This window comes from Bufo bufo, chromosome 4, assembly GCF_905171765.1.
Source record: "Bufo bufo chromosome 4, aBufBuf1.1, whole genome shotgun sequence".
In the NCBI taxonomy this organism is placed as follows: domain Eukaryota; kingdom Metazoa; phylum Chordata; class Amphibia; order Anura; family Bufonidae; genus Bufo; species Bufo bufo.
In genome coordinates this window covers 357267699-357295454 of record NC_053392.1, presented here as the reverse complement: position 1 = coordinate 357295454, position 27756 = coordinate 357267699, and the positions used below count along the sequence as shown (strand labels likewise).

The 27756-nt window shown below is 48.9% G+C and overlaps 1 protein-coding gene across 5 annotated transcripts in view; it reads right to left on the bottom strand.

Annotated features, from left to right (window-relative positions):
• Nucleotides 1-1370: 1370 nt before the first annotated feature.
• The window catches only part of LOC120998459 (heat shock factor protein 2-like), a 45847-nt gene continuing 19461 nt past the window's right edge, over nt 1371-27756 (bottom strand). For 3 of the 5 annotated variants that reach the window (XM_040429081.1, XM_040429080.1, XM_040429079.1), the window contains 6 exons: nt 15936-16008; nt 15566-15690; nt 8628-8762; nt 6073-6124; nt 5620-5692; nt 1371-2509 (listed from right to left, as the gene is read on the bottom strand). In XM_040429081.1, coding sequence (XP_040285015.1) covers nt 2208-2509; nt 5620-5692; nt 6073-6124; nt 8628-8762; nt 15566-15690; nt 15936-16008 — 760 coding nt within the window. In that variant the 3' untranslated portion in view covers nt 1371-2207. Of the gene's footprint in view, nt 2510-5056; nt 5161-5619; nt 5693-6072; nt 6125-8627; nt 8763-15565; nt 15691-15935; nt 16009-27756 lie in introns of all 5 variants that reach the window. The other 2 variants (XM_040429084.1, XM_040429083.1) reach the window with 2 other exon arrangements.

Genomic DNA, 27756 nt, shown 5'->3' with positions numbered 1-27756 from the left:
ATAGTGCTCTCCTTGATGTCTCCAACATCATTGGCAGCCATCATTTCTCCTGAGCGTGAATCGACTTTCATCATTGAACAGCACTGGGGCCCACTGGTCCGACATCCAGCATAGATGCTCTCTGGCCCATGCAAGAAGATGACACCTGTGGTCAGGTACCGTTGCATGTGGTCTAGCTGATGTAAACAGTTTTAAATGGTCTGACGTGACACTTGGGTGCCTATCACCTCCCTTAAACGTGCCTGGAGTTGTGTGGCATTCATCATCCGGTTCCACAGGGCATGATTCACAATGAAGCGGTCATCAGCGTGGGATGTGGCCAAAGAACATCCACTTCTATGACTTTCTGTGACTCTTCCAGTCTCTCTGCATTTCTGTTGCAACCTGCTGATTACACTCTGACACCCTAATCTCAGTGGCCACTTCCTTCTGAGAACATCCAGCTTGAAGCCTCGCAATGACGAGGTACTGTTGATCAATTGTTAAGCATCATCTTGGTCTCATGATGTCAAAATGTGAACAGCATGATGAGGAGGACTGTTTAAATACCAATTCTAATTGAACCAGGAAATTTATTAGGCAATTCATGGCTCAAAACACCTGCTGTAAATTTTGCCATTAAGCTCCTTGTTAGAGAACAGCAAGTTGGGCAAAAAGTACTGAAACATTGAACAGCTGGACAACTGTTTTCAAAAGTTTTGGGGGCACATTAAGTTCATCCTGAAACTTCACCCACAATCCAAATATCCCTAACCTTTTTTGAGTAGTATATTTGTAGGGCCAGCTTCACTAGGCTCTAGAGGGTGAACATTACAGACACACAGTAGAGTACAACTAATGGTCCGGGACTCCAGTAACTATAATACACACTTTCCATTCTCTTTATTTTTTTCCTGGGAATAAAATGGCTGCCAGCAACCTGTCCTAGAATGAATGATGTGAGAAGAGCTGATTTCTTCTGTTTGCCGTGGGGGACTTACTATACACGGTAATGATGTGATCCTGCCTATGATATGCAATCATGGCTGAGCAGCCTAACAGGAAAACTCACCATTATGTGGTATATGCAAGCGCCAGAGGATAGAGTCTGGTCAGGGCACATCCACCTAGGCAGCTCTGCAAGTGGAGGCACCCAGTCCTGCTCACATTCTAGGACTGGTTGCTGGCAGCCAATTTCAATCATTCCCAGAGAACCATTTTAACTAGTATTAGAGTCTATCAATCAAAGAAACCAATGATCAGAGGATTAGGTATACTGGATGGACGCTTTCCAAAATATTCTGTCCTAAGAAATACTGATCATCCCCTCCCTGTCACAGCTGTATCGATGATTACCAAATAAATGTGAGAACTTTAATATGACCAAAAAAAGCACTAACTGGATAATAAAACACTTTTATGGGCATAGTGTCCAGAAAGCAACCACAGAACCAAGAGCTACATAATATGCATCACATAAGCAGCGATAAACAATCGTATCACAAAGACGTATAGTCCAGTGCATACTCTTATCTATTATGCAACTAATGCGATCTTCCAAGTCTCAGCTCTGCAGCAAACCCAAGAAGTCTTGAATGGACTAAGAAGTTACAAAATAAAAATAAAACTACTACTGGGTAGGAAAGCATTGTAAAACATCCACTAGGACATAGTATGATTTGACGTATGTGAATACAGTAAAACTCTGATAATCATGCATGTTCAGGACCAGACAGGATCTAGATTATCAGAACATTACAATGAACACCAAGACGGGAAGATCTCATAGGGCGAGAACTTTAGAAGGCCAGTGCAGTCCAGTTACCAGCTTCTATGAAGCTTTTTGGCTTCTTCCTGTTGCTCGGCTTTTGTTAAAAACAGGTCTTCAGTTTCCTGCAGATTGGCATTCCACCTCCACTCTGGACTATCATGTACTTCCCAAGTTTTCACACATTAAGGACAAACAGGATTTCAGCGCTGTCATCTGCATCTTCCAAAGTGATGACACCAACCTTTCTTAATGTCTAAATTCATGTAATGTCAGTCTCCATTCTCCTTCAGTTAAAAGTAATTCTTGCCTTTCCATATGCCGAAAACTGGCTCCCTGGCAAGATTAAAATCACTACTACTAGATACAGCTAAAAGACTTACACAGTGCCTACCATGACACATACTGAATTAGCAATTCTGTCCAATGCATGTACAGTCACATATGTCTAGAATGGAAGCTACGAGTCGTACTCTTTCTTGGTTGCATCGGAAAACAGTCCATGTCTCTGGGAGTTATATTGAATCCTTGTCGCATCCAAAGATGTCGAACGTGTAGGTCTTTGGGAGTTTTGTACGTTCATCATGTAGTTGGCTAAAGTGGTCAACACTGTCGAGATTTCTGAAAGTTTCTGTAAAGACTGTTGCTCTACAGCTAGCACCTTCTCATTCAGCAGAGTATTGTCCCGATGTATTCGTTTAAGCGTTCGTCCCATTTTGGCACATGAAGGTCTGCATGTTTTATCTGTCTTCTTTGAGGGGCCTTAAAAATAAAAGCATACATATAGTATGAGTATGGTGGACGTTTCACAACACACACATAGATCCTTTTATAGGGTCCTTCCCACAATAGCGTTATAGGACAGGTCACTGACTGCTTTACATAGATCAATCCTTTAAACGAAGAGGGACTGTGCCTGCATAGCAATTGGGGTAAAAAAACAGCCTGTTCTTTGGATCAGTGGGGTTCCTAGCAACTCAAACCCCCCCCCCCCCCCCCCCCATTTACAAATGTTTTCTTCAAAAGGACACCAGAGTTAACCCTATTAAACTGGCTGACATTAGCGATGTGCTAATCTCAGCAGACCCCCAACTCTCCTCTCCAGACAGGGCCAGGCAGCGTTGGTCTCCTCCTGCCGGCCCTGTGTGCTCGGAGATTTATCCAGAACACAGGGCCGGTAGGAGAAAACGAACGCAGGTCCTGTCAATCAAGGACGGCAGGGGGTGACCTGGTGGGCAAACGGAGCCTCTAGGGGCAGGAGCAATGCTCCCCCTGCTCCTAGAGGCTAATTAGCATATCATCAAAGTTAAAATTGTGCAGTAACGGGGGCATCCATAAGCATGAGATTAGGGGAGTTAGGGTCTGCTGACATTAGCCCATCGCTAATGTCAGCCAGTTTAATAGGGTTAATTCTGGTGACAGAAACCCTTTAAAGGGGTTTTGTCACTTCAGCAAATGGCATTTATCATGTAGGCGTTAAAGGGAATCTGTCACCGGGATTTTGTGTATAGAGCTGAGGACATGGGTTGCTAGATGGCCTCTAGCACATCCACAATACCCAGTCCCCATAGCTCTGTGTGCTTTTATTGTGTAAAAAAAAACGATTTGATCCATATGCAAATTACCCTGAGATGAGTCCAGTCTCTGAGATGAGCAAGGTAACGGCCAAAGGGTGAGAGAGGCGCTCATAGGGTAAGTAAATCAAGGTGCAACAGCTTCCTTCAGAGAGCTCGTGGATACGATAGACTCACCTGTTTTGGTTGCACCGAAGTTAGATGCAACCGTATTGCAGGTGGGCTGTGAGGTATAAAAGGCGCAGGTCGGTGCTGCCAGATGCGTCAAGAGACCCCTTGGGGCAAAGGCCAGGTGTCACTGTGGAGTGATCAAGCTGGTAGACGATCATAAGGCACATTACCACTACCCGGTACAGGATACAACAAAGTATATTTTGAGACAACGCGTTTCAGGGTCTCGACGGCCCCTTTATCAAGTCTACAAGGACTTGATAAAGGGGCCGTCGAGACCCTGAAACTCGTTGTCTCAAAATAAACTTTGTTGTATCCTGTACTTGGTTGTGGTAATGTGCCTTATGATAGTCTACCAGCTTGATCACTCCACAGTGACAAGCTAAGATACGTTGTCTCTGAGATGAGTCAGGGACAGGACTTATTTCAGGTTCATTTGCATAGGGATCAAATCGGTTTTTTTTACACAATAAAAGCACACAGAGCTATGGGGACTGGATATTGCGGATGTGCTAGCAGCGATCTAGCAGCCCATGTCCTCAGCTCTATACACAAAATCCCGGTGACAGATTCCCTTTAATACAAGCCACTTACTAATATATTATTATCCATATTGCTTCCTTTATTGGCTTGATTCAGTTTCCACATTCTACAAACTGCTTGTTTCTATGGTTACAACCACCCTGCAATCCAGCAGTGATGGCCGTGCTTGCACACAACAGGAAAATACTCCAGCCTCTCTGGGGGCCAGGACCATGGGAGCACTTTTTTTCTATAGTGTGCAAGCACGGCCACCACTGATGGATTGCAGGGTGGTCATAACCATGGCAACAAGCAGTGTATAATGTGAGGGGAAAATGAATCCAGCAAGCAAAGGAAGCAATATGGATAACACCACATTAGTAAGTACTTTGCCATTAACGCTATCTATGATAAATGCCATTTTCTGAATTGACACAACCCCTTTAAAAGGTCCATCCTATTCCGGAGATTAAATTAAATTTGCAGCAATTTGACCAACACTTGAGAACCCTTTATAATTGCACCAAAATCCCAAATAATCCAGAAAATCTGTTTTGTGCCACTTGTTTCTAGCAAAGGACTGCAAGACGCTCACCAGACCAGAAACAGAAGACTGAGAAGAGGTCACTGATACATGAGATTTCTCTAATAAAAAACGGGTGGTAGTGCTGTCTTCTTGGAGGTTCTCTACCCACAGATTTAGATAATCAGAAAGCTCCATAAGATGTGAAATATAAAGGGGTTGTTCCATCTGGTCAACCATTTCTCAGCTGATTTCCACACTTCTCCTGCAGCAGCATATGGATGTAATGGAGGAGGGTCCCCACACTGAACCCCCAACCCTTTACTAGCTAAAGTAGCCACTGTTTTTACAAATTCATATGTAACCATCTGGAGCAGCTAGTCAGATACCAACCATCTTTCCATTTATGCTAGTCTATACTAAAATACTATCTGCTACTGAACACAGTGATGCATTAAAACCGTCTATGATCACAACCATACAAGTGTTACACCTTTCCTTAGAGTATGAGGTGTGTACCTTGCTATTTCTTTGCATCGTGGGCTTCTTTCCGTCACACTTGGTCCTTCACTTATTCCGGTTGCTTCGCAACCCTCTTTTTGTCACCCTATAAGAAGCTGAACCTTAGGGGATGTTAGAAGTTTTGCGGAGCACTTGTGCTTCCCTGGAACCCCTCCAAAAATGTCTACTGAATTAATGCAGGTCAGTGAAAGGCTGGGAAATGGTGGGTCCTAGTATGCCCTCCCAGGTCAACCATCATAGACTACCTGTTAAATTCTCTTCATTCTATATGGTGTACATGGAAGTGTAATTCCACAGATGACAAGAACGCAGTTCATGGATAAGACATGTGAATACAAGAACATAGGCTCTGCTATATTATCTCCTCCTGACATTTAGGGGTTGGGGGTAGTGACCACTACAGTTAAGTTTTGATTTATTGCTGACCAATTTGCCTATGTAATTTCCCTATGTACAATGTATGCCAGCCTGAAAATGCTACCAGGTATACTGTGCAAACAAGACTGGTCCGAGAACGGTTTATGCTCTTGAAAACGTTAGTAGCATAAGATGTGCTTTACCAGATTCCCCATAGTGATTCTTGACGTCTTCGTCCTCCTCAGAGTCACTATATTCCACTCTATGCTTCGTCACCTGTGATTTTGGAAATACGCAAAGATCATGTCATTTCTGCATTGACTATGGTCATTACAATACGGTACTTTGCAGTGGTGTGATGGCATCAAAGATGAGGGACATCAATTACTACGAATGGTAACAAAGGCACCACAAACCAAACGCTTGTGGGGAATTGATTCAGAGAGGCAGAAAGATGAAATAAGAGCTGAACAATCGCTGCCGTGGGCTAGAAATGGTGAAATGTGCTAGATTTCAGAGATCCCTATCGTTTTGATGCTGAAGGCCTCGGGGAACGAACATAATGCAAAATATATATTTTTTTTTTTTTAAGCTAATGAAGGAAATTAGTGAGATGGATAGAAAACCACAACTTCAGGATTCTAAGTGCTACTTACCACGATATGCTTTTCTGTGCCGTTTTTCATTCTCTTGCGCGTTACTGGTTTTCTGTGACGTGTTGAGTTAAATAAAAATACATTAGTAATTCAGACCCATCTATTACAAAACTTTTGGCATACTAAGAATGATCTATGTCACAGGCTGGGGTCACACTAGGATCTCTACAAAAGGCACCACTGCAGCAGAAGAGGTAGAGTTTATTCAGACCAAGAACATAAGTGGTGGGAATTAGAGATGAGCGAACTTCTGTTCTAAGTTCGGCATCTAAAGTTCGGCTTCCGGTTAGCGGAGGATCCCGATATGGATTCTGAATTCCGTTGTGGTCCGTGGTAGCGGAATCAATAATGACCATTATTGATTCCGCTACCACGGACCACAACGGAATTCGGAATCCATATCGGGATCCTCCGCTAACCGGAAGCCGAACTTTAGATGCCGAACTTAAAACAGAAGTTCGCTCATCTCTAGTGGGAATCCTAACAAGTCACATGGATGATACATCTGGTGCAGGGATAGACACTTTTCTCTGACTCTATACCAGCTATTGGTTGGCTCACCCGTCACCAGGATTTTGTTTATAGAGCTGAGGACATGGGTTGCTAGATGGCTGCCAGCACATCCGCAATACCCAGAACCCATAGCTCTGTGTGCTTTTATTGTGTAAAAAAACGATTTTATAGATATGTAAATTAACCTGAGATGAGTCCTGTCCGTGAGATGAGTCAGGGACAGGACTCATCTCAGGGTAATTTGCATATGTATGAAATCGTTTTTTTTAACACAATAAAAGCACACAGAGCTATGGGTTCTGGGTATTGCGGATGTGCTGGCAGCCATCTAGCAACCCATGGCCTCAGCTCTATACACAAAATCCCGGTGACAGGTTCCCTTTAAGGCAGATTTTTACGCCAGAATTATGGCTCAATTTAGGCCCTCCTTATTAGAAAAGCATTGCCCCATGTATAAAAACCCTAGCTCAGGGATCAGCAACCTTTTGCACTGCAGCTGTTGTGGAACTACAACTCCCAGCATGTATACTTACTCAGCTGTTACTGTAACTACAACAGAAGTGAAAGGATGATTCTGGGAGTTGTAGTTCCAGAAAAGCTGGCGTGCCTGAGATTGCTGATCCTGACACTTAGATGCACAAATTTTTAGAAACGCCAAACTCCCTTCTCCTCCACCTCCAGTCTACGCTGGACCAGGCACTGCATCGTGCCTGGATTCGGCACCTCACCACTGCACCAACTACGGTCCTCAACTGTAGACCAGATGAGTATATGTTTTATTCTAAGGCACTGCATCGTGCCTGGACTCGGCACCTCACCACTGCACCAACCATGGTCCTCAACTGTAGACCAGATGAGTACATGTTTTATTCTAAGGCACTGCATCGTGCCTGGACTCGGCACCTCACCACTGCACCAACCATGGTCCTCAACTGTAGACCAGATGAGTATATGTTTTATTCGAAGGCACTGCATCGTGCCTGGACTCGGCACCTCACCACTGCACCAACCATGGTCCTCAACTGTAGACCAGATGAGTACATGTTTTATTCTAAGGCACTGCATCGTGCCTGGACTCGGCACCTCACCAACCACGGTCCTCAACTGTAGACCAGATGAGTATATGTTTTATTCTAAGGCACTGCATCGTGCCTGGATTGGGCACCTCATCACGGTCCTCAACTGTAGACCAGATGAGTATATGTTTTATTCTAAGACATTGTAGAGGTGGTCCAAGAATCTTCTACAGGAAGTGGTTAACTTATCATGGTAAATGTTTTTCACTCTAACGTAATGATCACATAGTAGGGCAGTGTCTAAATGGGATAAGTTATTGCTGTGTGCTATTAATATGGGGAGCATTGAATGTAGTCGAGCTGCATTCTGTTTCACGTAAACCACACAGCTCAGTCCAGAGATCCTCGCGTCTCCACAATAGTAGTAGTCATATCAGCAATGATGAAAATCCAGCATTTAGTATACATTATAAAACTGTCATCACTTACTTATCAGGTAGTTGTGGGCGGTGTGTGTGCTGGCACACGGTAGGGTACTTGTTTGGCGCACAAAAGACGACCTCAATTGGGGAACGTTTGGTTTAATAGCTGTTTATTGTGCAGTAGACAACGCGTTTCGGAGTTTATAACTCCTTTCTCAAGTCTTAGGGGCGTCGGCAGCAAGAGTGGCCAGAAGGCTGGGGGCCTCTTTTGGTGCGTGCTTGCTGTGCAGGGCGGCGCCCTGGTCGTCTTTTGTGCGCCAAACAAGTACCCTACCGTGTGCCAGCACACACACCACCCACAACTTCCTCCACAGTCCCTAGGAGTTTTTGGCAAAACCTTCCAAAGGGACCGAACGGGTACTGGCGGCACCGACCCCCCCCCCCCCCTCCCTCTCTCCTTGGACCTGCCCCTACGGACGTTGGGCGCACACACGCACAACACCAAAAGGTGAGCATACTCCATCCATTTCTCCAAACCGTATTATCGATACCCACCACCCTATGAGCGCCTCTCCCCTTTTTGTCTCTTGCCACAACTACTTACTTATCAGGTGTCTTTATAAAGGAGTGGCTGTGGTTGGAGGCAGACTCCTCATTTACTATTTCCTCACTGTCACACGAGGATAAGTCAGAGAGATCATCAGATTCGTCTGTCTGATAACTTTCATAGTCATGGGGTCTATTAGAAAAAAAGATATATGATATGGTATAATGTCATTAGTGCCTAAACACCACACAAAACTATAAAAGTTTTTATTTCTTATATTTATTTCTTTAAGATAGAGCTTTCTTGCTCTATTAAGTAGAAAATTAAAATGGTAATTAAAGAGGTTATCCAATATTATAAGGCGATATGCCCCTATTGTCCATGATTAGACCACCCTTTTAAACAGATCCGTCACCATGGACTTACATTGTTTTCAGCGCTGGATCCATTTTCTCGTGCATGGCATTGGGGGACACAGCACCATGGGTATATGCCCAGCTGCCACTAGGAGGCTGACACTAGAAACAAAAAAGTGTTGGCTCCGCCCAGGTGGGCTATACCCCTCTGCAAGAGCCGAGATACACCAGTCTAGTTCTAGTGTCCGTAGGAGGCAGACATGACCTGTTTTGCAGGTCATCCTGCTAATTTTATTTTTTATTTTATTCTATTTTTTTCTCCTTTTTTGTACAGGTTTCTTCCGGACGCAGGGGTGGCTCCATCGTGTTCCACTTTAGTTGCCCCCCTGCGGGCGCGTACTCAGGTACCCGGCAGCCACCCAGTCCCCACTAATCTGCTTCCGCAGCGGAATTCCGGCGGACCCACGGCTCCCGTGTTGAGTCCGCCGAGGGGGTGGTTATTGCTGCGCCTGAAAACGTCGGAAGGTGAGTATGGCAGCACCACAACCTCCTCTTGTCCTGGCCCCTTTTTAGTTTAGGGAGGCTGATGGCTCTTGGGGGCACTGCACGCTTGCCTGGGCATCCTTTTTCCGGGGGGAAAGCTTCCTTGGGGCACCCTCGTTTCTAGGGCCTGGCCCTTTAAGACGGCCGATTCTGTTCTTTCGGCTCCTTCCCGTACCTGCGGGTTTCTTCAGGCTAACTACTGGCCTTCGGGGCCCCCGCACTCCCAGAGAATCGGCGCTGCGTCTCCGCTTCTGCTGCTGCCTCCGGGCGTTACCGCGGAGGCAGCGGGTGTCCGTTTCCGGCAGCATTTTTCTACTCGAGGCCCCGGCTTTTCTCCAGCCTAGGCCGCAGGTCACGTGGGGCGGAGCTCCGTCTCCGCCTTCCCGGGCTTTTTTCTCCTCCCTCCCCTCTGTGGGCGGTGCCCTGGGAGCCGCGTTTTTTCCTTCCAATCCAGCACCAGCGCGGGCTGCTGGGGGGGCGTGTCTTTCTCGACCACGGCTCCTGTCCTGCCTGCAGCTGTCGTATCTTGCTTCTCCTGCGCCTCGGCTCTCTGGACATGCTTCTGTGGGACACAGCACCTTTGGGTCTGGTAGGCAGCCTCTGGCTGACTCTTTTTGCTTTGCAGGCTCCTCCATCGCCCTCATGTCTTCTTCTGGTCGGGCCCCCACTCCCCCTGCCGCCATTTCCACTCATTACGCCTGTTCCGTATGTAATAGGAAGTTCCCATGCGGTCAGTCTTCCTCTCTCTGCGTGCAGTGCCTTCCCCCCAGGCCCACCCAGTCCGCCCCTGCGGCCCCCTCTTTGTCGGTCCTTCCGGAATGGGCTGCTACCCTGTCCCAGGCCATAGGTAACCTTGCCAGCCTCTCCCAATCCCTAGCGCAGTCCCTGGACCGTCTGCCCGCTCAGATTGCGGCCGCCTCGGGCAGGGACCCCCCCGCCGGGGATGTCCGTTCCCGCTCTGGTACGAGGTCCGGCAAGCGACCTCGCACAGCCTCGGCTGGGTCCCATTCTTCCTCAGCTACCCCGGATCACTCCCTGGTTAGGTCGGAGTCGGGCGAAATTTCTTCCTCAGCCGCTTCCGCCGTTCCTGGGGACTCCTCCGCTTCTGATTCTGAATCAGAGCGGTGCTCGGCGATGTCTGCGGCCATTCAGGACCTCATCAAAGCCGTCCGTGACGCGCTCCATGTGCAGGACGTTCCCTCCTCCTCCTCCCTGGAGTCGGTGTCCTTCCGCCGGACTAGGCGTTCCACTGTGGTCTTCCCGAATCACGAGGATCTGGACGCACTTCTGGCTAAAGAGTGGCGTCATCCTGATCGGCGCCTTCATCTTACCAAGGCCTCTGACGTCCCCTATCCTTTTTCTGAGGAATCTGTCAATACCTGGACGGTTCCTCCTCAGGTAGACCCTCAGGTTGCTCGCCTGGCGAAGGCTACTCCCTTCCCCTGGCTGACGCGGCTTCCTTGTCGGATCCCGCTGACAAACGGGTCGACTCTTTGGCCAAGTCTGTTTTCATCGCAGCGGGTGCCGCCATCCGTCCTGCGTTTGCCGCCTCCTGGGTGGCTAAGGCCTGCGCTATCTGGGCAAAACAGCTTGTTCGCGCTTTACCCCCAGACTCTGATCAAGGGGAACTGGCAGTGCTTGCCTCAAATTTATCAGGCGTCCAAATTTCTTTGCGATGCCTCTATGGAATCGGCCCGCCGATCCGGCCGTGCGGCCGCTAACTCTGTGGCCATCCGCCGCACCATCTGGCTTCGTTCTTGGGCGGCAGATGCCGCCTCCAAGAAGGCTCTGATTTCCCTTCCCTTTCTCGGCGGGAAGCTCTTTGGGAAGCGTTTGGAGGAGCTCATCTCGGAGGCCACTGGCGGTAAGAGCTCTCTTCTTCCCCAGAATCAGCCTCGCCGCCGTCGCTTTCCTGGGTCGTCCTCTCGGGGCGCAGTCCTTTCGGGCCCCCCCTGCCCGATCTGACAAGAAGGCCTTCAGGCCTTCCTTTAAGACCAAACCCTTCTGGCATGCCAAGCCCAAACCTGCTCGCCCCCAGTCCACTAAACCTCCTTCCGCATGACTCTGTCAAGGTGGGAGGGCGTCTGCTCGCCTTTCAGGACGTCTGGCAAGCAAGTGTAGAAGACGCTTGGGTTCTGGAGGTAGTCTCCTCCGGATACAGGATCGAATTTTCCGATCTTCCGCCGGGTCGGTTCTTCCTGACGTCGCCCCCCAGGTCCTCCTCCGGGGCAGAAGATTTTTTTCAGGCCATTCGTTCCCTTCGCTCTCTAGGGGTCATCGTTCCGGTTCCAGAGTCAGAACGCTTTCGGGGGTTCTATTCGAATCTGTTCACGGTTCCCAAAAGGGACGGTTCGCTCCGTCCTATCCTGGACCTGAAGGCGCTGAACCGCTTTGTCCGGGTCCGTCACTTTCGTATGGAATCCCTCAGGTCGGTGATCGCCTCCTTGGAGTCGGACGAGTTCCTGTCGTCCATAGACATTCAGGACGCCTATCTCCACGTCCCCATTGCCCTCTCCCACCAAAGGTTCCTTCGCTTCGCGGTAGGTTCTCTTCATTTCCAATTCGTAGCCCTGCCCTTCGGCCTGGCCTCTGCTCCGAGGGTCTTCACCAAGGTGTTGGCGCCTCTCATGGCCCTTCTTCGTGCCAGGGGGGTCGCCTTGATACCTTACCTGGACTATCTTCTGATTCGGGCCCCGTCGTTGGAGGACAACCTGTCCAGCCTGCACATCACCCTCTCAGCTCTTGCCCAGTTCGGGTGGCTCGTCAACCACTCCAAGTCCTCCCTCGTCCCATGCCAGAGGATGCCCTTCCTGGGCATGATTTTCGACACTCGCCTCGGGCGGGTGTTTCTCCCCCCAGAAAAGATTGCCTCCCTTCAGGCGGGGGTGACGCTTCTCCGCGGCCCGTCCACCCTGACTATCAGGACGTGTATGCGCGTCCTGGGGAGGATGGTGGCTTCCTTCGAAGCCATTCCCTATTCCCAATTCCACTCCCGGGACCTTCAGTTGTTTCTTCTATCCAGGTGGGACAAGTCCCAGGCAGGTCTCGATCGCCTGGTTCGTCTCCCTCTCCAGCTTCGCCAGGACCTTTCCTGGTGGCTTCTTCCTCGGACGGTGTCCCTGGGCCGTTCCTTTCTTCCCCCCAGTTGGCGGGTGGTCACGACGGACGCCAGCCTCTCGGGTTGGGGAGCTGTCCTCGACTCTCTCACAGTCCAGGGTCTTTGGTCTGCTCAGGAGTCCTCCCTGCAGATAAATGTACTCGAGCTCAGGGCAATTTTCCTGGCACTGTCTCACTGGACCCCACGTCTTCGCGGTCTCCCGGTCCGGGTTCAAACAGACAATTCCACCGCCGTGGCTTATCTGAACCACCAAGGGGGCACCAGGAGCGTGATGGCCTTGCAGGAAGCCTCCCATATCCTGCGCTGGGCGGAAAACCACGTTCCCGTCCTCTCCGCGGTGCACATTCCCGGGGTCGACAATTGGGCGGCAGACTTCCTCAGTCGTCAGCTAGTCGACCCGGGCGAATGGTCTCTCCACCCAGAGGTGTTCCTCCAACTTTGTCACCGTTGGGGAACTCCGGACGTGGATCTTTTCGCGTCACGTCTCAACCACAGGATTCCGCGCTATGTCGCGCGGTCCAGAGACCCTCAGGCTTTCGCGGTAGACGCCCTAGTTCTGCCTTGGTCTCAGTTCAACCTTCTGTACCTGTTCCCCCCCCATTCCCCTCCTGCCCAGAGTGCTCAAGCGTCTCAAGGCAGCCCGGGTTTCGGCAATCCTGGTGGCTCCGGATTGGCCCCGCAGGGCGTGGTACGCAGATCTAGTGTTTCTGCTCGCCGACGCTCCGTGGCGACTTCCTCTGCGCCACGATCTCCTTTCTCAGGGTCCTCTGTACCACCCGAATTTACTTCAGCTTCGTTTGACGGCGTGGCCGTTGAGACCGCGGTCTTGAAGTCCCGTGGCCTCTCGGATTCTGTCATTCAGACGATGCTTCACGCTCGCAAACCCCAGTCAGCCCGTATTTACTACCGGACCTGGAGAGCGTATTTTGCCTGGTGCGAGTCTGGGCGCTTCCGCCCTCTTCATTTCTCCGTCCCTAACGTTCTGGCCTTCCTTCAGGCCGGTTTTGAGAAGGGTCTTCGCCTGGCTTCTCTCAGAGGACAGATTTCGGCCCTCTCAGTCCTTTTCCAACGTCCCGTGGCCTCGCGGGCTCAGGTTAGGACTTTCCTACAGGGTGTCGCTCGCCGAGCCCCCCCCTTTCGTTTTCCAGTGGAGCCGTGGGACCTGAATCTCGTCCTTGGCGCCCTTCAGTCTTCTCCCTTCGAGCCTTTGGCAGAGATATCTCTGTCGTTTGTCTCGTTCAAGGTGGCCTTCTTAGTGGCAGTCACCTCCATCCGCCGGGTTTCCGAACTGGCGGCGCTTTCTTGCCGTTCGCCTTTCCTGGTTTTCCATCAGTACAAGGTGGTGTTGCGTCCCGTTCCCTCTTTTCTTCCAAAGGTGGTCTCCTCGTTTCATATCAATGAAGAGATCGTCCTTCCCTCTTTCTGCCCTAATCCTTCTCACCCTAGGGAGAAATCCCTTCATTGCCTTGACGTTGTTCGGGCCCTTCGCCTGTACCTTCGCCTCACGGAACCTTTCAGTCGTTCGGATTCCCTTTTCGTGGTCCCGGCGGGTCCTCGTAGGGGTTTGCCTGCCTCCAAGGCCACCATCTCTCGCTGGGTTCGGTCGGCTGTCAAGGAGGCCTATATCGCAAAGGGCCGTGCTCCCCCTTCCAGGTTGACCGCTCATTCGACTAGGGCAGTTGGGGCTTCCTGGGCGGTGCGTCATCAGGCATCTGCTTCCCAGGTCTGCCGGGCCGCCACCTGGGCGTCAGTTCACACTTTCTCTAAGTTTTATCACATTCATTCTCTGGCTTCCGCTGACGCTAGCCTGGGGCGCAAGGTTCTGCAAGCAGCTGTGCTTTAGATTGGCGACATGGCGTTCTTCTTCCCTCCCTCAGGGACTGCTTTGGGACGTCCCATGGTGCTGTGTCCCCCAATGCCATGCACGAGAAAAATGGATTTTTTGTACTCACCGTAAAATCCTTTTCTCGTAGTAGGCATTGGGGGACACAGATCCCTCCCATTTTCTTACTGAGTTTCTTCTTGTTGTGGTCCCGGCGATTTGTGTCGTTGGGTTTCCCCAGTTGAAGACTTGTTGGCGTTCAGTTTTCTGTTTGTTCAGGTGTATGGCGTTCCTACTGCTTTTGTACCGACTGGTGTATCTCGGCTCTTGCAGAGGGGTATAGCCCACCTGGGCGGAGCCAACACTTTTTTGTTTCTAGTGTCAGCCTCCTAGTGGCAGCTGGGCATATACCCATGGTGCTGTGTCCCCCAATGCCTACTACGAGAAAAGGATTTTACGGTGAGTACAAAAAATCCATTTTTTATGACCAACACAAAACCGCAGCTTGCAGCCGTTTTGTGTCCAGTCACATAGCGCAATGCTGCTGAAACAGAAGACATCCTGATGCATCATGAACAAATCTCTTTCCATTCAGAATGCATGGAGACAAAATGGAAGGGGTTTTTTTTTTCCGGTATTGAGATCCTCTGCCGGATCTCAATAGCGGAAAACGACACAAGTGTGAAAGGAGCCTAAGTAGGTGCTAGAATAGAAGCACCAATATACCCAATGTATGCCATCACTGAGAAAGCATACAATAGAAAATGTACTCAATCCAACAGCATATGCAAATGCCTACTGAAGTGTCTGTCCAGTATTCCATCATCAATGAAGTACCCAGTCTCCATGGTTCAACCCCTCCCTTCTGCCCAAGATAGACATCTGCTGCAGAGGGTGTCTGATGAGGGATCAGGCCACAGAAGAAGTCAAGCTTGAGCAGATGGAAAGAGTGTGGCAGGGTTGCCATTGAGAACGCCGATGAAAGAATGCCCAGTGGACATATCAGGAGACATTCCCAAACGGCTCTGAAGTGAAGAAAAGTAGATTTTCTAAAGTAGGAGGGAGGTCAAAAGTATGGACACATCACCTATGACGAGAGATACCATAACATTTTGTAAGAGTGTGTTTATAAATAAAATAAAAAAAAACAACTTACATAGAAATTTTCAACATTTCATTATTGTGCTCCTCTGTAGAACTGTCGGGATCATCTCTCATAGACCGTTTGGTGCCCCTACTCGATTTCCTGTCAGTGGACCATGCTGACCTGTTGTCAAATGCCTAAGTAATATGAAATAATACAAATCAAAGGTCAGTACTTACTAGACACTACAACACACCATAATTAAATAAAAATAAAAAGCAGGGCCTTCTAGATGGGCCAAGTATCCGGTCAACTATCAGGTATGAATGCTTGTTCCCAATAACTCAGGTTATTCCCATCTCTGCCATGAAGGGGAATAACCTGTTAATCTTTCCAACACAGATAAAGTTTTTGAAATGAAAAAATGCATTGAGGTTTTTACCTGATCAGCATTTTGAGGAGTTTTGGACATAGCCAGCTGGTTGTAGTTTCCGGTGCTGTCAATCATGAGTGGCCTAAACATGGATGAAATTATTATTCTTGTATTACTAATGTGCAATAAACTATTTTAATCTAAATATCTCTCATTCACAAGCAAAACAAAAATACAAAAAAAAAAAAAAAAAACACAACAATGTTCTAAACATCTGAAGACATTATAGATTTTAAGTAAAGCAAAACCAATGCCACAAAATATTCCTGGTCTTCTGCATCTAGAATTCATGTATTCTAGGTCATTTATTAAATTTTAGATAATTATATATTAACAGCTCACCACTTTGTTTACTCTGAAAAAAGGTGCTCTGTCTTTATGAGATTATGTACCCACTACTTCTTGACAATTCCAAGCGAGAGTGCCTGTCTGAGATTATTATATAATCTCAGACAGGCACTCTCGCTTGGAATTGTCGAGAAGTAGTGGGTACATATATAAAAAAAAATAAAAAATAAAAAAAAGGTATAATATATATATAAAACACATCTACTGTTCGTATATGTGTGATACTCCAGCTATGTTGGAATAGCTGGTACTTGATAACGATCACACGTATAGCCAGGATATAGACCTATAGGTGTTATCAAGTACCAGCTTTTCCAACATAGCTGGAGTATCACACATATACGAACAGTAGATGTGTTTTTGATAATTCCAAGTGAGAGTGCCTGTCTGCTATCTACATTGCCTGTCCCACCCCAAAAAAAAAAAAAAAGTCGCCACCTGGATTTAACTAAGCAAATTGTTATGAGCCTCCTATTGGATAATCACTGCATGGGTGATTATCTTTCAGCTGGCAATAAGTTATTTAACCCCAACTGGTGCATAGAGTTGCTTCTCATTTCTTAAACAACCATGTCGTGGTCATGGAAAAGATGTTAGTCTGTTTGAGAAGGGTCAGATCATTGACATGCATCAAGCAGAGAAAACATCTAAGGAGATTGCAGAAACTACTAAAATTGGGTTAAGAACTGTCCAACGCATTATTAAAAACTGGAAGGATAGTGGGGACCCATCACATTCGAGGAAGAAATGTGACGGGAAAAAATCCTGAATGATCGTGATCGGCGATCACTTAAACGTTTGGTAAATTCTAATTGAAGAAAAACAGTAGAACTCAGGGCTATGTTTAATAGTGAAAGTAAGAGCATTTCCACATGCACAATGCAAAGGGAACTCAAGGGATTGGGACTGAACAGCTGTGTAGCCGTAAGAAAACCACCAAATCAGTGAGGCAAACCAAAAAAAAAGGCTTCAATTTGCTAGGCAGCATAAAAATATTTACCCTGTTCCAGAGTGATGGGCACATCAGGGTAAGAAGAGAGGCAGATGAAGTGATGCCCCCTCATGCCTAGTGCCTACTGTACAAGCCTGTGGGGGCAGTGCTATGATCTGGGGTTGCTGCAGTTGGTCAGGTCTAGGTTCAGCAACAGTATGTGCTCCAAGAATGAGGTCAGCTGACTACCTGAACATACTGAATGACCAGGTTATTCCATCAATGGATTTTTTCTTCCCTGATGGCACAGGCATATTCCAAGATGACAATGCCAGGATTCATCGGGCTTAGATTGTGAAAGAGTGGTTCAGGGAGCATGAGACATCATTTTCAAACTTTAATTGGCCACCACAGAGTCCAGACCTTAACCCCATTGAGAATCTTTGGGATGTGCTGGAGAAGACTTTGCGCAGCAGTCAGACTCTACCATCATCAATGCAAGATCTTGGTATATATACAGTGGGATGCGAATGTTTGGGCAACCTTGTTAATCGTCATGATTTTCCTGTATAAATCGTTGGTTGTTATGATAAAAAAATGTCAGTTTAATATATCATATAGGAGACACACACAGTGATATTTGAGAAGTGAAAGGAAGTTTATTGGATTTACAGAAAGTGTGCTATAATTGTTTAAACATAATTAGGCAGGTGCATAAATTTGGGCACTGTTGTCATTTTATTGATTCCAAAACCTTTAGAACTAATTATTGTAACTCAAATTGGCTTGGTAAGCTCAGTGACCCCTGACCTACATACACAGGTGAATCCAATTATGAGAAAGAGTATTTAAGGGGGTCAATTGTAAGTTTCCTTCCTCTTTAAATTTTCTCTGAAGAGTAGCAACATGGGGGTCTCAAAACAACTCTCAAATGACCTGAAGACAAAGATTGTTCACCATCATGGTTTAGGGGAAGGATACAGAAAGCTGTCTCAGAGATTTTAGCTGTCTGTTTCCACAGTTAGAAACATATTGAGGAAATGGAAGACCACAGGCTCAGTTCAAGTTAAGGCTCGAAGTGGCAGACCAAGAAAAATCTCGGGTAGACAGAAGCGACGAATGGTGAGAACAGTCAGAGTCAACCCACAGACCAGCACCAAAGACCTACAACATCATCTTGCTTCAGATGGAGTCACTGTGCATCGTTCAACCATTCGGCGCACTTTACACAAGGAGATGCTGTATGCGAGAGTGATGCAGAGGAAGCCTTTTCTCCGTCCACAGCACAAAAAGTGCCGCTTGAGGTGGGCTAAAGCACATTTGGACAAGCCAGCTTTATTTTGGAATAAGGTGCTGTGGACTAATGAAACTAAAATGAGTTATTTGGCCATAACAAGGGGCGTTATGCATGGAGGAAAAAATTGGATTTTTTGTACTCACCGTAAAATCCTTTTCTCGTAGTAGGCATTGGGGGACACAGCACCATGGGTATATGTCCAACTACCACTAGGAGGCACTAGACACAAAAAGTGTTGGCTCCTCCCCGTTGGGCTATACCCTTTCCACAGGCACAAGGCTATTCAGTTTGTACCAAAAGCAGTAGGAGAGAGAAAAAAAGCAAGGAACCAACAACTCCCGTACCGGGAAAGATCAAGAGACCAGCCCGGAAAATCGAAAGTAAAAACATAGGGTGGGATCTGTGTCCCCCAATGCCTACTACGAGAAAAGGATTTTACGGTGAGTACAAAAAATCCAATTTTCTCGTGCATGGCATTGGGGGACACAGCACCATGGGACGTCCAAAAGCAGTCCCCGAGGGTGGGAAAAGAACAGCCATGCCACCGGCTGGGTATACAGGTGCAGGAGAACCATGTGACCCAACAGGAGAAAACACGGAATGGGCAAGAGGTTCCATAACAAGGAAGAAACCTCAAGGAAGAATCAGTGAAGACTGTCAGCACCCCAGGAAAAATGCCTGGAAGAAAATCCCAAATGCAAGAAGGCGGCAAAAGGGAACACCGAGCTCAGCCAAGGGCTGGAGAAAAAAAATTAGGACAGCACCGCGTGTTGGGACTAGTGTTGTTGCGATACCAAATTTTTGATTCGGTTTCGATACCATGAAAAAGTATTGCGATACTCGATACCATTCGATACCACGCGAAAAAAATAAACAAAAAAAGCCACGTGCATTCCTCATTTTTAAAAATGGCGAATCGCGCAGTTTTATTTTATTTTTTCTGTTCCGGCATTCACCACCTAGATTTTTTTTTTATATTTTAATAGTTTGGACTTTTCTGACGTGGCGATGTAATATGTTTATTTATATATTTTATATGTGAAATTGGGAAAAGGGGGGTGATTTATACTTCATATTTTAGTGGTTTTTTTTTTTTTCACTTTTTATTTAATAACTATTTCCCCCCTTAGGGGCTAGAACCTGGGATCTTTCATCCCTTTTCCTATTCACCCTGATAGATCTCTATCAGGGTGAATAGGACTCCACACTGTCCCTGCTGCTCTGTGCTTTGTGCACACAGCATCAGGGATGTTACCATGGCAACCAGGGCTTCTGTAGCGTCCTGGCTGCCATGGTAACCGATCGGAGCCCCAGGCTTACACAGCTGGGGCTCCGATCAGAAGCTGCCACTGCACCACCAATGAGGGGGAGTGGAGAGGTCCCTGTGGCCACTGCCACCAATGATTTTAATACTGGAGGGTTGAGAGGGGCCGGCGCACTGTGCCACCAATGATTTTAATGGGATGGGGGGATTGAGGGGGGGGGGCACACTGCACCACCAATGATTTTACCCCTTTATACAGGAGGCGGGTACTAGCAGATCAGCGGCAGTTAACTGCCGCTGATCGCAGCTCCCTGTCAGGGGCAGGGTGCCGGCAATGCGATTCTGCTGCCGGCACCCGCCTCCTGTATGTGTTAAAGACTGACTACTGTATATGAGTCCAGACTTTCACTATTAGGCCACACAGAGCGGCGCCCAGCGATGTCTCAGCACTCACCATTTAGTCCTGGGCGCCGCTCCGTTCGCCCGCAGTGCCCCATTACTGTCTCCTCTCCTGCTCCACATGCTGCTGATTACTATCGGAGCGATGGGAGGAGACATCAGCTTCACTAGTGGGCGTTCCTTCTCCCTGGCTGTAGCGCTGTCCAATCGCAGCGCAGGGAAAAGGAACGCCCACTAGTGAAGCTGATGTCTCCTCCCATCGCTCCGATAGTAATCCTATCATTGGGGGCGCAGTGCGCCCGCCCCTCCTCCGCCCCTCTCTTCTCATTGCCGCCCCTCCTCCACCCCCTCTCTTCTCATTGCCGCCCCTCCTCCGCCCCTCTCTTCTCATTGCCGCCCCTCCTCCGCCCCTCTCTTCTCATTGGTGGCAGCGGCAGCAGCACAGGGGGAGGGAGGACAGCTTCCTTCTCCCCGTGCTGCTGAGAGAGAACATGAGCGCGCCGATAGCAGCGCGCTCATGTTCAGAGATACTAGACTGCGCAGAAGCGCAGCCCAGTATCGAAAAAACGGAAATCCCGGTATCGTATCGATACCGGGACAAAAGTATCGATTGGGTATCGAAATTTCGATACCCGCAACAACCCTAGTTGGGACTACCTAACGCTCTAAATTGTCTCGGACCCAAAGAGCGAAAAAACCTGTGGCCAACCCCTGACAGGCCAGGGGAGAAAGGAAACAAGGAAGTACTGGAAGCCAAACGAGTGAGTGAAGCCATAGCAAGGCTCAAGGAGGGGGTTGTAGGTAAAAGAGTAAGACCTGCGTCCCAAAAACAGGAGACGAGGCTCGAGCCTCTGAAAACAAGATATCACTGTGAAGCGTAAGACCAGAGAAAACTCTGGGCATGTGAAGCATAAGGGAAAAAAGGAACCAGATACAGGCCCAGGAAATCTCAGCAGGACACACTGGACTGAAAGACATGGAAGTAGAAGGAGAGTACTCCAACAGCCTAAGGAGGAGGTCCCTCCCGAAGGAGACCATACGGCGGAATTGCAAACCGTAGCGCTAAACCACTCAATACCAGGTACTTGACGTGGGAGGATGGGAAAAGAGACACGAATCCCAAGAAGACCACAAGGCTATTGGAACCCACAAAGGGAACAATCAACCCAGGCCCCGACCCCCCCAAAAAAACGATTGTCATGCAGAACCTGAGTGGTCAAAAGAACGGGGACAGGGACTCCAGAAAGGAGTACCGGGAATGGGCTCACAAGGAACCAGGAGCTGAACCACCAGAAGACAACGCAAGCCAGAATATCCAGGAAAGGAGAAATGAAACTACCATAGGGGAAGGGACATTGGCCATGGACAACTAGCCATTCCAAGAACAGTGACTAGCAAACTGTATACATTGTCCCAGAGAAGGCAAGTACAGCAGCTCGGGATGTACCACTAAATTGACAGACATCCATATGCATAAGGAATGCAGAAGTCGCCATGAAAAAAACCGGGTGAGACTACACAGAAATGTAGAAACCAGCTGCGACCGGCGTACTGAAAACTCCCAGGGGGGAGAAAGTACCTGACAGGTGCAAACGAGGCAAGGTCCAAGGGGACTGCCCCTCTGACATGTAGTACAACTAAGCAGAGAATATAAGGGAATACCGAGAACACCTGGACCCAGAAGGAACTACGGGACCCTGTCCGATGCCAGAGCAATCAGCTGAAAAATTACCTACCAGGCAGGTGTGTGGCGCTCAGTGGTCCTGTCCCTGACCCGTCAGGGAGGACGTCCAGCGACGAAAAATGCTGATGACCCCAGAAAGATTCCATGTGGCGGAGGACATCCAGCGATGACCGAAAACTGCTGCAGCGGCCGATGCTCACCAGCTACGTGCCCCAACAAGGTAGAAGATCCAGTGGGGATCCCTGTACTCCACCAGGAATGGGCCACTCTGTAATAGGAAACAACGCGAGTACTCCTCTATAACATGGGGTAACGCGAAGCGCAGCATACCGTAGTACCTTATAGAGATGGCAAGAGCAAGCCTAGCACAAAAGGCCAACAACCACCTGGCCATGGTGTAGGGCGCGTGGTTGTATGTGGACCACCCGCCAGATCAGCCATATACTGGAGCTACAATAAGTAGCACTAGACCGACAAGGTGGGGGTTGGGCTGGCCCACCCCTGCCAGATATGGTAACCATGCACATGCAGAACCAGGATGGCCTGTTGTAGACAGTGCCCTGAGAAGTACAAGGAGACCATTGAGCACGACAGTAACGGAGTGGAGATGAATGGAAGAACCAAAAGAATGGAACCAACATCTGCAGCACAGATTAGAACCTGGGGGCAGAAAGCACCCAGTAATACAGAAACTGTATGGGCAACAGATTGCACCATAGGGCCCAGCACTTTGAGTAATACAACCACACGCCTAAAATATAGGGAAAGTGGCTGCATGTCTAAGGAGAGTGGAAACATAGCCACAGAATCTGGGAATGCTACAGCATTTGGAGGGTACAGGTACTCAACCTGTAAAGTAGAAATATGGCTGCGTAGTGCAGAGATACGACCAGAAAGGTGTAATGGGTACAGCATCTGGAGATGGTAGAGGTACTACCTTTAAGATCGGAGCAATGTGGCCACATGGTGCACCCTAGAACCAGAGAGGTGCAACAGCTACCGCGTTAGCAATGGTACCTATATTCCGCCCGGGAAGGGGAAAATAGGGCCGCACGGTACCACAAAGAACAAGACAGGTGCACACTACAATCAGGTAGGTGAAATGGCAACTGAAGGAGGCCCTCTATTTCGCCTGAAAAAAAGGGAAACAGGGCCGCATAGTACACCATAGAGCCAGACAGGTGTAACGGCTGCAGCATCGGAGACGGTGCAGGAACTCTACCTATGAAGGGAGTAAGATGGCTGTTTGGTGCACACTATGATGAGGTAGGTGCAATGACCACGGCAATTGGAGGAGGCCTCAATATCTCGTCCGGTAAGGGAGAGAAAATGCCACATGGTACACCATAAAGCCAGACAGGAGCTACAGCATCTGGAGATGGTGCAGGTACTCTACCTATGAAGGGACCAAGGTGGCAGCTTGGTGCCGACTAGAACCAGACAGAGGCAATTCTACGGCCGCCCGTAGGGAGAAATGTTGCCGCATGGAACACAATAGAGCCCGCCAGGGGTATTGGCTACAGCATCGGAGATGGTGTAGGTACTCTACCTATGAAAGGGAGCAAAAAAGTCTGGGACCAGACAGGAGCAATTGCTACGGCAATTGAAGGCGGCCTGTATATCCCGCCCGGAAGGGAGAAATAGTGCCGCATGGAACACCATAGCGCCAGCCAGAGGTATCGGCTACAGCATCAAGAGATGGTGTAGGTACTCTACCTATGAAAGGAGCAAAGTGGCTGGGAACAGACAGGTGCAATCGCCACGACAATTGAAGGCGGCCTGTGAATCTCGCCCGGAAGGGAGAAATAGTGCCGCATGGAACACCATAGAGCCAGCCAGGAGTAATGGCTTCAGCATCTGGAGTAGGTGTAGGTACTCTACCTATGAAAAGGAGCAAGGCGGATGTAAACAGCCAGATATAATTGCTTTTCCTTACCAACCTACAGGAGGCGCTTGCCTAGAACAGGGACCCCCTGTTATGAGGTAGAGTGGCGAACACCAGCACCAGGATGGGGACCCGGTGGAAACACTCTCAAATGTGTAGAGCATAGCCCCTGGTATAGGGGAACCAGGAAGGCTTGTCAGGTACAGCCTATGGCAGTGGTGCAGGTACCCCCCTGTTAAGGAGAAAGCGTACGTACCAGAGACACCAAGAAGGTGACTCATTATGCTAAACACGGGGACGGCTGCCTTACCTGTGCGGTTGATACCTGTGCAGTCAGGGGAGCGCCATCCGAAAATCCACTAGAGGGGATACCAACCCTGGGTAGGAGAGGTTCCTCCGTGCACGTTAGTCTTGACCTCCCAGAGGGCTTCTGTATGGAGGAAGACCGCCTGATGCTCTGTTCCGAGGGAATCGGTGCAGAGGTGTCCCCAGAGGCAACGGATGGGGTGACAGGAAAGGATTCGTCACCAGCCTCAGGCCTGTCCTGGGGAGGACCCGAGGATGCCGAGGAGGGGTGGAATCCTGTTGAGACCACCCGAGGTTGTACTGTGAACTACCCCTTGCCGGACCCGGTATCTGAGCATGCCTCATCTGCAGGGAGGACCCTGGGAGGGCATAGGTGGCCGCAATTGGATAGGTAGCGGTCCAGCGACTCCGCCAGAGATTGGGAGAGTCGGACAAGGTTCCCATGGCTTTGACAAAGAGGGAGACCATTCAGAAGGGACCTAGACAAAAAGGATTTGGTCAGGGGACACAATGGGGTCTGGGAAGAGGTACTGCACACAAGCAGGGACAGTCGGACCGCATGGCAGCCTTCGTAGACAGCGGACGCACGTGAAAACACGTGGCGATCCGAGGAGAGGAGACCCTCATAGAGCAGCCAGCAGAGGCTGTCATATCTGGACCCGGATGCCATGTTCCCCAAAGAGGTGCTGCAGCAGCTATAGAGGCTGCAGGAGAAATGAAGCAATTGAGGAGGGGTGGGGGGGAACGACTTGAGTGATCCCTATGTACAGCATTAGCTGCCTTCACACAGTACATAGGACAATGACCTAAAGGGGGTCTGCAGTTCTTTTAAACTGAGGATCTATCCACTGGATAGATAACCCACGTTAGACCAGTAAAAGGGTGGAGGAGATAGCCCCTTCCGAGGGCCGGGCGGGGTCAGAAAAGCCCGGGAAGCAAGGAGGAGGGGCCGGGAAGATCGCGGCCTAGCAGGCCCAAAAGCCGGGGCCTCGATTTTTGGGGCGGCCGGGAATGGCGCGAGGGGGGCGGGGCGAATCGCGGCCGACCAAGGGGCCTCCGGACCCACAAAACTAGGTGAGGAGGGTAGGGGGGGGAGCGACGCCTGGGGGTGGGCGGAACAGGGCAAACAGAGCACCTGGGAGCCGGGAACGGGCCATGGAAGATGAGGCCTAGTCCCTGCAAAAGCCGGGGACTAAAGTAGCGGGGAAGGCCCAGGAGAAGACTGTGTGGCCAGGGAGGAGAGAAAAAACCAACCAAGGGGGGGAAGAGAAAGGTGGAGGAAGATGGAAGCTTCCCAGGACCCCCAGCTAAGGTGGATCCCACCCCCCTGGCCACAGGAGGGAACCTGGGGCAGGGACACAGGGACAGGGGAGTATACTCACCATCTGATGTCTTCGGGCGCCGCAGGGTCACCCCTTCGGCAGACTCAACACGGGAACCGTGGGAATGCCGGCAAGCCACTGCAGATGCAGTCTGTGGGGACTGGGTGACCGGCGATGGTACAGAAGTACGCGCCGGCAGGGGGGGCAACTAAAGTAGAACACGATGGAGCCCCAGCCTGCAGCAGGTATAACGGTGGAGATCACTGAGACCTGCAGAAGAGAGAGAAAAAGAATAAAAAATAAAATAAAAAATAAACAGCAGGACCTGCAAAAAAAGCAGGACAGGTCTGCCTCCTACGGACACTAGACAAAAACTGAATAGCCTTGTGCCTGTGGAAAGGGTATAGCCCAACGGGGAGGAGCCAACACTTTTTGTGTCTAGTGCCTCCTAGTGGTAGTTGGACATAAACCCATGGTGCTGTGTCCCCCAATGCCATGCACGAGAAAGAACACAGCATTCCAAGAAAAACACCTGCTACCTACAGTAAAATATGGTGGTGGTTCCATCATGCTGTGGGGCTGTGTGGCCAGTGCAGGGACTGGGAATCTTGTCAAAGTTGAGGGACGCATGGATTCCACTCAGTATCAGCAGATTCTGGAGACCAATGTCCAGGAATCAGTGACAAATCTGAAGCTGCGCCGGGGCTGGATCTTTCAACAAGACCACGACCCTAAACACTGCTCAAAATCCACTAAGGCATTTATGCAGAGGAACAAGTACAACGTTCTGGAATGGCCATCTCAGTCCCCAAACCTGAATATAATTGAAAATCTGTGGTGTGACTTAAAGAGAGCTGTCCATGCTCGGAAGCCATCAAACCTGAATGAACTAAAGATGTTTTGTAAAGAGGAATGGTCCAAAATACCTTCAACCAGAATCCAGACTCTCATTGAAACCTACAGGAAGCGTTTAGAGGCTGTAATTTCTGCAAAAGGAGGATCTACTAAATATTGATTTCATTTCTTTTTTGTGGTGCCCAAATTTATGCACCTGCCTAATTTTGTTTAAACAATTATAGCACACTTTCTGTAAATCCAATAAACTCTCTGGTGTGAGCCCGATAAGTGCGATTGTGACCAGTTCCATCGGTTGGCACACGTGAGGCGGTATGAGGGAGCACTCTGCCATTTGTACAGCTTACAATGCAGAGATGCCACCACACTGGGGAGGCTCAAGTGTGGCTGGCAGTGAAGGTGTTAAGGCCGCAGGGCTTCCGGTAGTTAAAGTAACGGGCTGATATAAGGAGCAGCCGTGCAGCCCACCTACTCCTTGCAGGACTCTGATCATGCACCCTCCCTATCCGCCCTTCCCAAACTATGGACCCACTTACCGGCTACAGCCCCCCTACTACAAACCCAAGGGGCCCTACTGGAAGCCTCCCTACAAGGGTGCCCAAGGGCCCATAAAGTCTGCCCTTCCCTTTGACTGCCTGGATAGCTACCGGTGGGCTCAGCTGTAGGCCTTGCTCAGCCAGCTGGGACCGGAGTTAGGGCTGACTGAGCCGCTCTTACACCAAAGAAGTAGGGGTTCAGGTGAACCCCAGAGTGGACGCGTCTGTTCAGTGTTCACTGGGGCACCGTACGCTGAAGAGCCGCAAGGGATGGCCCTACTGTGCTGTGTGTACTATGCACAGAGCTGCAGGGAGAGTGTGATGTCCTAGTCACCCTGATAGAGCTCTATCAGGGTGAATAGGACAAGGGATGAAAGATCCCAGGTTCTAGCCCCTAAGGGGGGAAATAGTTAAATAAAAAGTAAAAAAAAAAACAAAAAAAAAAAACACCAAAATATTAAGTTTAAATCACCCCCTTGCCCAATTTTTTCATATAAAATATACAAATACAAAAAAAATACATCGCCACGCCCGAAAAAAGTGCAAACTATTAAAATATCTCCTATGCGGTGAACGCCGTAACAGGAAAAAAAAAAAAAAAAACACGTGCAATTTGCCATTTTTTTTGTCACCTTGTCCCAACAAAAATTAGGTTAGGACTGTTCTATTTTGGTCCAGACGTTCCATAAAATCTGGAATGCACGTGGCTTTTTTAGGGTTTATTTTTTTAACGTGGTATCTAGTATCGCAATACTTTTTTATGGTATCAAAATAGAGTCAAAATTTGGGTATCGTGACAACCCTAGGTAAGACCTGTTCTTTATTTATTTTTAATTTTTTAATTATTATACCGTAATTATATGCATTTTAAATTTGGCGACTAAAATTTTCAGGTTAGGAGCCAATGGCTCCTTGATATTTTTTTTAGTCTGGAGCCCTGCGATATATTATAATAGTGACATAGTTATATAAAGTGCATTGTGCTTAAAAAATTTATGAGGAA